This window comes from Acomys russatus, chromosome 28 (assembly GCF_903995435.1).
Source record: "Acomys russatus chromosome 28, mAcoRus1.1, whole genome shotgun sequence".
NCBI classification, from domain to species: Eukaryota; Metazoa; Chordata; class Mammalia; order Rodentia; family Muridae; genus Acomys; species Acomys russatus.
Genome location: NC_067164.1, coordinates 37467207 through 37476301, shown reverse-complemented (window position 1 = coordinate 37476301; position 9095 = coordinate 37467207). Strand labels below are relative to the sequence as shown.

General features: G+C 36.5%; 1 protein-coding gene across 1 annotated transcript; it reads left to right on the top strand.

Moving 5' to 3' along the window:
- Positions 1-3359: 3359 nt before the first annotated feature.
- On the top strand, positions 3360-5435 carry LOC127210439 (olfactory receptor 6C2). Its single transcript, XM_051170118.1, has 2 exons — positions 3360-3375; positions 4495-5435. The coding sequence occupies exons 1-2, from the start codon at positions 3360-3362 to the stop codon at positions 5433-5435; spliced, it is 957 nt and encodes a 318-aa protein (XP_051026075.1).
- Positions 5436-9095: the final 3660 nt, after the last annotated feature.

Below are 9095 nucleotides of genomic sequence, written 5' to 3'. Positions count from 1 at the left end.
AAGAGTTTAATGCAGGTAAAAGGAGCACACGAGTCCTTCATTTGTGTCATATGTAAGGCATATGTAAGAATTAGATAATTACCTGTGATATAAGAATGCAGCGATGAAAGACATAATGATAACGTCAAGGCTGAACGGCAAACATTCTCTTACCTAAATGATTCCCAAACATTAATATTTTATGATACTTGAGCATCATATTTCAAATATTCTAGGTTCTAATTTCTACATTACTACCCAAAATTATCCTTCTGTTTCCTGGTGAAAATGTGGGAGTACTGACTGATTCTCTGGAGTTGATACCTGTGTGATATATGTTGGTAATACTAAATACAGCCAGAAGAGCCATGAAATAATCAGGACTTATTTAAATGTTACATTCTTAATGTTTTGGCTATCTGTATTTGAGAGCCTTGAAGAAAACATCTCTCCTATCTTGAAGGGTCCAAAATTCTGACTGTAAATCAGTATCTATCACATCTCATCATTATCAACTTGAAACATCTATCTAGACCTAAAAATTTCTTAACCCCTAAACAACTAAGCTTCACTGTACAACTAAATTATCTGGTCTTCAACACCATCAGAGACTTGAGAAGGAATAAAATTAATTACCTGAGTACACAGGAGGTGCAGGGTAGCTGCTTGCCAAATGAAATGATGACAGAGGTAGTTTGCTGCCTGAGCAGTCACCCAAATCTCTATAACATTGAAGCATCATCTTCACCTTCTGGCCCAATATATCTGACAAAATATTTGTGAGGCAGGAATAATTAGGGACTTGCTTACCTTGTCTTGGCAGAGACTGGCTGTCGACTCTGCCTGCATCCAGGCTTGGCCTTTTTTAGGCAGAATTTCTTAAGTGGTTGCAGGTTCATCAAGAAAGAAAAAATAAATAAATAACCTTCCTAAAAAACTAAGATATTCTCACACAGTTATCCCATAGTGAATGCTGTAACTGATTCCCAGTCCCTGCAGAAGACAGAGATTCACTATGTTAGGATTTTGAATTTAACCATACAAATTGGTAGATAATAAAATATTTAGATTGTAATAATATTTTGGTGCATGAGTAGTTTATAGTGATGAGAGAATATAAGATAATAGGCAAAAGATGATAGGCAAAATAATAACCTTTCAAAAGCTATTGTTTTTGAACTACATGTATGGGGTCCTGTTACTCTGTCACTATACTAGGTTTCTTTACTCATCTCTGTTTAACGTATTTTTATTTCTAGAAACATTACTCACTGAAAAGGATAGTGAATAGTGAAAACAAATGGACAGATAAGTGAAAATTCCAATGCTGGTATAAGTAATAGGAACAATGATCTATTGTAAGTCCATTTAACAATGTTACTTTGTGATGGTAGCAATAAAGGTAGTCAGTGCATCAGTATGACAGTGAGCACTAGGTTTTAGACAGGAACGTAAATTATCAAAAGGTTAAAAAAAAATACCTGCAATTTAACCTTAGTTCAAATCTTCCTAACATTGCAGTAGGAACATATGAGGCATTTTCAAACATACTGTTAAAGGTTTAAAATAAAATTTAAGTTGTAGCCACCGCACGCAATTAAGTGTGTTCTCTGTATCTGACAGTTTCAAGATCATCAAAATATGCAGCATGATGTCCTCTGTGCAAGCGTGAGCTCTGGAAAGTTTTCCCTCTTCCATGTTAACATGACCAAAGATATCACCACTGTCCAGTATCATTTATGCAGATGCTCCCAGAAGGAAGTTTCTTGGAAGAGTTCCTGGCATTTTCCTCCCAAAATATTCCCTCTTCCATGAGGTTCCCTTAGCCAATATGTAGGAGCTGTAGTGTAAATGTATCTATTGGAGTGAGACTTCGCAATGAGCAACTATCTACATTGTGTACAGGTGATGGTTTCCACTTACTGTAAAGTGGGGCCTCTAGTGAACTCTGGGAGAAGTATTATCTCTCCCAACGATAAGCATCTTTATTGGTTGTTTAATACAAAGTAGTGAGCCTTGACCATTCCCAGCAAAAGTGCTCACATTCTCTAGGTGGATACATAAAGTGTCTGTTGAGGAACTAATATGCCAGGGGAGCCATTAAGAACTAATAGTCATTAGTCTGTCAAAGATAATAAAAAATACACATGCATATGTATAATATCATATAATCCAGGATAGAAACAACAACATGTAGAAACATAAAAATTTGTGGTCAATGCTAGCAAAATTAAAGCCTTGTGAAAAAAATAGTTAAGTGACAGAAAAGAGCTTTCCATAGACAACCATCCACAGTAAGCCAAAGAGATTGCTCCATGTTTAAAAAAATAGTTAATGTCAGGGCAAGTTCACAATTGAGATGGGGATGCCTTCATTTTAACCACAGGATAAACTGACTGTCTGTGGAACATCCAGTTTCTACAGAACAGAATAGTATCTGCAAGAGAGGCCTGGAAACAGCTTACAAAGACACAAGTGTGGATTACGTGGTGAGCAAGACTTCATTAAATGAAGAGATCTGAATTTTGGAATTCATCATGTAAATGCTAAACTTCATTAAGTGAGTAACTCATGGAGATTATAGTACTTTAATGAGATGTAAAATTAAATCAAGAGATGTGATGATAAAATATTGGAGTACTCCAGTATTTTTCATATTAAAAAGGTAGCAAAACAAAATAGTAAAAAATAGAGATCTAAAGCATCAAGAAAATGGAGAATAAAGTGAGACCAACTTAAAGAACTATAGGAACTTATCCTTTAATGCAATAGCATTGTCAGGCATTGGACTTAGGCAAAAGTGAAGATTGGGTCTTAAAAACACAACAGATGTAGAATTAAAATCACAACACAGATATTTAAATCCTAAACTAAATAGGAGTGAGATAGCAGGACACTAATACCTTTGGTGATTGGTTGTTTATTTTTAAGATATATTTTTATTTTTTAAGATATATTTTTAATCACACCATATCTTCACCCTTTCCTTTTCTCCCTCAATTTCCTCCCATTCACCCCTCTCTACTCTCCTTCAAATCACCGCCTACTTCTTTCATCAAGTGTTATTGAACATGCATATGAATTTGTGTACATGCCTATTCCTAAATATAACCTGTTGAGTCCATATGTTCCTTGTATGTATGTTTTTAGAGCCGAGAATTTGACACAGGACAACCAATTGGTGTGCTCTTCCTTGAGGGACATCACCTCTGCTGCTCACAGCTTTACGAGTTGTCTTTAGTTCTTCGTGTAGGGATGAAGGCTCAGGAGCTTTCTCCCATGTAGCTTAGGCTATTCATTGGCCTCATCCTTACTCAGCTCATGTCTAGGAAGTCATGTTGGTGAGATATTGTGTGTTGCTCCTGGTGTTAATAGGAAACATGATCTCACAGAAAAGTGCCTGATCCTCTGGTTCTTACACTCTTTCCACTCCCTCTTCCTAAAGGCTCCCTGAGCCTTTGGTGTGGGGTGTTTGTAGATATATTCATTGGAACTGGGCTCCACAATGCTACATATTGATTGGTTATAGTATTCTATAGTGGTTTCCATCTATCCCAGAGAGACGATTCCTTGATGAGAGGTGAAGACTGCATCCTCTGTAAGTATAGTGACACATGTTTATATATTGTTGTTGGAAATGATGCTGGTTTAATAAAATACTTGTTGTAATTCCCCTCCAATACCATGATTTCACTAACACTGAGTAGCCAACTATGTTCTCAGCATCATTTTTACTCTCCCTCTTGTTCAGTGGGTCTTAAGTTCAATTGGAAAGTAGTTAGTCTCTGCCAAGATATGTGTGCCACTCCTGCACCCAGAGTTATTGTGGCATGTGGGTCATTGATACAGTTCATAGGTATCATACCTGAGGTGGATTATTAGCCGTTCTCTTACATTAGAAGCTTGCTAGACCTCAGAGATGGTGAATGTATGTCAGTTCCAGCTTAGGATGTCTGGCCCTGTTTCTGAAATTCATGATGTATTCAGCAACAGGGGCTTATCTTCCATCTCTGGGGCCAGGAGTGGCCAACACAACAGTGACAAGCTATGTTTTGGGAGTCCCTTACACAGCCCTAGCCAACAACGCAAAAGAAGACCTCACATGTCTGGATTGAAATTTTTTGATATGTGGTCTTTGACTCTTGGACAGCACTATCAGCTCACATGAGAAAATTTAGTAAAACTATATACGTATAGGTATAAATTGAATTACATCCACTCTAGGTTTTTTAGGTAAATATTTAGTACTTTGATGCTGGTGTTGAATTTTCAACCATCCATATTATGTTTGTCTACCCTTCTTCTCCTGTATTTGTTGATACCACCTTTCTAAGGAGCTCCCTGCTTTCCTTTTCCCTCAACAGATCACTTGTATTTTAAAAGAAAATTTGAAAAGAGCTTGAACATAGGGATAGCCTAGAAATATCTAATTGGTTTGTTGGCATTCACACCCACAGTCCTTTGCTAGACTTTCACTAACTATGACTTTATGAAATCTTGATTGGCAAAGGTCAGTCATGAGGAACCACTCAGCGATAACAACCTTCATCCTTCTGGGACTAACAGATGACCCACAACTTCAAGTTCTGCTTTTTATCTTCCTGTTCATCACATACATGCTCAGTGTAACAGGAAACCTGATTATCATCATCCTCACCTTGGTGGATCCCCATCTTAAAACACCCATGTACTTTTTCCTCAGAAATTTTTCTTTCCTAGAAGTTTCCTTTACCACAGTCTGTATTCCGAAATTCCTATACAGCTTATCAAGTGGAGACAATACCATTACCTATAATGCTTGTGCAAGTCAAATATTCTTTGTTATTCTCTTTGGAGCAACTGAATTTTTTCTTTTGGCAGCTATGTCCTATGATCGCTATGTGGCCATCTGTAAACCCCTTCATTATATGACCATCATGAACGCCAAGGTGTGTACCTTACTAGTCGTCTCATGTTGGGTGTCTGGCTTAATGATTATTGTCCCACCCCTTAGCATGGGCCTCCAACTTGACTTCTGTGACTCCAATGCCATCGATCATTTCAGCTGTGATGCAGGTCCCCTTCTAAAGATCTCATGCTCAGACACATGGGTCATAGAACAGATGGTCATACTCGTGGCTGTCTTTGCACTGATTATTACCCTGATCTGTGTGATTCTGTCCTACACTTACATCATCAGGACCATTCTGAGATTCCCTTCCGCACAGCAAAGGAAAAAGGCCTTTTCCACCTGCTCATCCCACATGATTGTGGTTTCCATCACCTACGGAAGTTGCATCTTCATCTACATCAAGCCATCAGCTAAAGATGAAGTGGCCATAAATAAAGGAGTTTCAGTTCTTACTACCTCTGTTGCGCCTCTGTTGAACCCCTTCATTTATACCTTAAGGAACAAGCAAGTTAAACAAGCTCTCGGTGACTCTGTAAAGAGGATTGCACTCATATCAAAGAGATAGAAGTTGTGATATAACATGTTACCAATTATCTCCTTTCAGACTTATTCTTTGTAATGACATCTAACGTTTCACTAAGTTCTTACCCTACTCAAACTCATATGTTAAATTAAACTCATATGTAATATTATCATCATTCATGCTGAAATTATAAAATGTACATGCAAGAAACTAGGAATTTTCCACTCTAGTCTGGTCTTTTTTCCATAGCTCTAGGAAAAAATAATTGTAGTGATATTTTAAAGTACATTCATAATAGTCTCACTTTTCTCCCTCTAGTTAGGTTATGAAAATTAACATCACAAAACCAAAAATGGGAGCAACAGAAACAGAAAATAGCATCAGCAGAGATTTGCTAACAGAAAACAAGTCATCTCAGGTCAATTAAAATAGGTGGGAAAAGATAACCCCTATGATTTGACAATATAAAAAAGACATATCACCAATAAGATGTGCTTATTTCATCTTTATATTAAATAAAAGTGTTTCTGAAGCTGGAGAGATGGCTCCATGGTCAAGAGAATTCACTGCTTTTCCAGAGGAACGGATTCCACTTCCTAGCACATCTGTTGGGTCCTTCACAACCACCTGTAACTCCAACTCTAGTGAATTTGACAGACACACAAGCCCAAGAAAAATAGATGTAGGAATTAAAAATATTCCCACCAAAAGAAGCCCAGGTATGGATTGTTTGGGGATAGAATTCTTCAAGACTTTAGAAGAATAATGAATAACTATACTATTAAAATTATTGGGCAGAACAGAAGATGAGAGCATACTTTCTAAATCTTTTTATTAAGTTTCTTTACCCTGATGCTAAGACCACACAAAGACACATACAAAAGAAATGCTAGACCTATATTCCTTTAAAACACATGTACTATAAACATTCTCAACAAAATATTTGCTAATTAATTTTTTTTTTAATCCAAAAGATTATCCACCATAATCAAGTTGGCTCCATGCCAGAATTCCAGAGCTAGTTCAACATGCATAAATCAATAAGGTAATCTAGAACATAAGCAGAATTTAAACCTAATTTAAATGATTATTTCATTAGATGCATAAAAAGCCTTTGACAACTTCAACATTTCTTCATGATAACAGTCCTGGATTGATGAAGAATACAACAGTCATATGGGTAATTTAGGTCACATCACAGCCAACAACATCTACAAAAATAGAAACTCAAATTTTTTTCACCAAAATCAGGAATAAGACAAGGTTTTCCACTAAAGTCAGGAACAAGACAAGGTTGTCTACTCTCTCCATAACTATTCAATGTAGTACTTAGTCTTAGCTATACTAAGTACTTAGTCTTATTAGAAGATTATTATTTTTAAAATAAATTATCCCAAGGAAAGACTAAGTCAGGGAAGCTAAGCAGCTGATAAACATTTCCATCATGTAGCAGAATTCAAATTAAGACATAAAAAGAAATACCTAACTTATATACAAATGAAAAATAGATTAAAAAGCAATCAGTGAAACAACGCCTTTAACAATAGCCTCCCAAAAAAGAAATGCCTTAGAGTAACTCTAATTAAGCAAATGAAAAACTTCTATAATAAAAACTATAAGACTAAGAAGGAAATTATACCAGATGATGGAAGTATGTTCCATGGTCATAGACATGCAGAATTATTATTGTGAAAATGGACATCTTGCCAAAAACAATCTAAAAACTCAATGAAATCCACATCAATAGAAGCAAATTAAAATTCCAGACATAATTTCACACACCTTAGGACAAGTAAATTTTGACAAAGAAGCCAAAAATACACACTGGAAAAAGACAACATCTTCAACATATGGTGCTTGTCAAACTGGTATAGGAGAATCGAATAGATCAATATCTACCTCCCTTCACAAAACTCAGTTCCAAATGAGAAAAGAACACTAATATAAAGCCAAACAGATGAAATCCTGTAGAAAAGAAAGTCACATTGAATAGGATACTGATAACATAGGTATTAAAACCAACCATTAAGAAATGGGACCTCACAGAACAAATAAAAACTTCTGTACAAAGTATGGGAGAATGGGGAAATAGAAAGATCTAGAGGGTCCTAGAACCTGCAAGGAGAACATTATGATGTGCAGATCTTGGCCCAGGGGTCCTGCTCAAACTATGGCACTAGCCAAGAACAATATGTCCAGTAAACTTCAAACCCCTACCCAGATCTAGCCAATGGAGAGGAAATTCTCCACAGTTGAATGGAGATTGGGGTCTGACTTTCACATAAACTCTGGTGCCCCATACTTGACCATGTCCCCTGGATGGGGAGGCCTGGTGGAACTCAGAGGAAGGATAGCAGGCTATCAAGAGGAGACTTGATACCCTATGAGCATATACAGGGGGAGGAGGTCCCCCTCAGTCACAGTCATAGGGGAGGGGAGTAAGGGGAAAATGGGAGGGAGGGAGGAATGGGAGGATACAAGGGATGGGATAAACATTGAGATGTAATATGAATAAATTAATAAAATATATTTTAAAAACTTTTGTACAGCAACATACATTATCATTTGAACAAAGCAGAAACCTACGTAATGGGAAATTTTTCCTGATTATACATCAGATTTTAAGTTGAATTATTAGTTTCCTTGATGTTTAGTATGTTTTAGTTCTCTGTATATCTAGAATAAGAGAGACACTTGATTCTAGTCAAAGAAAGAATTAATCAAGAAGACATTACTATCCTCACCATACCTGCTCTAGCAAACACTACATGGAAGAGATATGGAGAGAGTGTGCAGTCTTGTCTTGTCCCTGATTTTAGTCAATTTCTTTAAGTTTCTATCCACTTAATTTGAAGCTGGCTATTTGTTTGCTATATCTTTCCTTCATTGTGTTTAGGTATGGGACTTGTATGCCTGATCTCTTCAAGACTTTTAAGATGAAAGGGTGTTGGGTGTTGCTAAAGGCTTTTTCATCATCTAATGAAATGGGTTTTTTTCTTTCAGTTTCTTTATGTGGTAGATTACACAAATAGATTTTCATTCATTGAACCATTCCTGCACCCCTGGAATGAAATCTCCTTGACCGTAGTCATTTGTGATGTGTTCTTAGATTGTGAGTATACTATTGAGTATTTTTTTTACCAATGTTTGTAAGGGAGATGGTTTTTAAATTCACTTTCTTCATTGAATCTTCGTGTGGTTTAGGTATCAGGGTGGCTTTGGCACCATAGAATGGTTTGGCAATGTTCATTCCTTTTCAGTTTTGTGTAACAGTTGAGAAGTGTTGGTATTAGCTCGTCTACTTCAAATGGAACATTTTAAAAAGCCAGGATAGCTAAGATTATCTTGTAAAGTAAAAGAACTTCTTTTTTGTATTTCAGGTATGGCAATTCCTAATTTCAAGCTGTACTACAGACCAATAGTAATAAAAACTACATGGTATTGGAATAGAAGCAGAAAGATTGATCAGTGGAATCAAATCAATGAGCCAGTAATAAACTCACACACCTACATACACTTGATGTTTTTATAAAGGAGCCAAACCATACAATGGAAAAAAAGAAAGCATCTTCAACAAATGGTGCTGGTCTACCTGGATGTCTACATGTAGAAGAATGCAAATAGATCCATATGTATTACCCTGTACAAAACTCAAGTCCTAGTGGATCAAAGACCTCAGCATAAAGCCAGATACACTACATC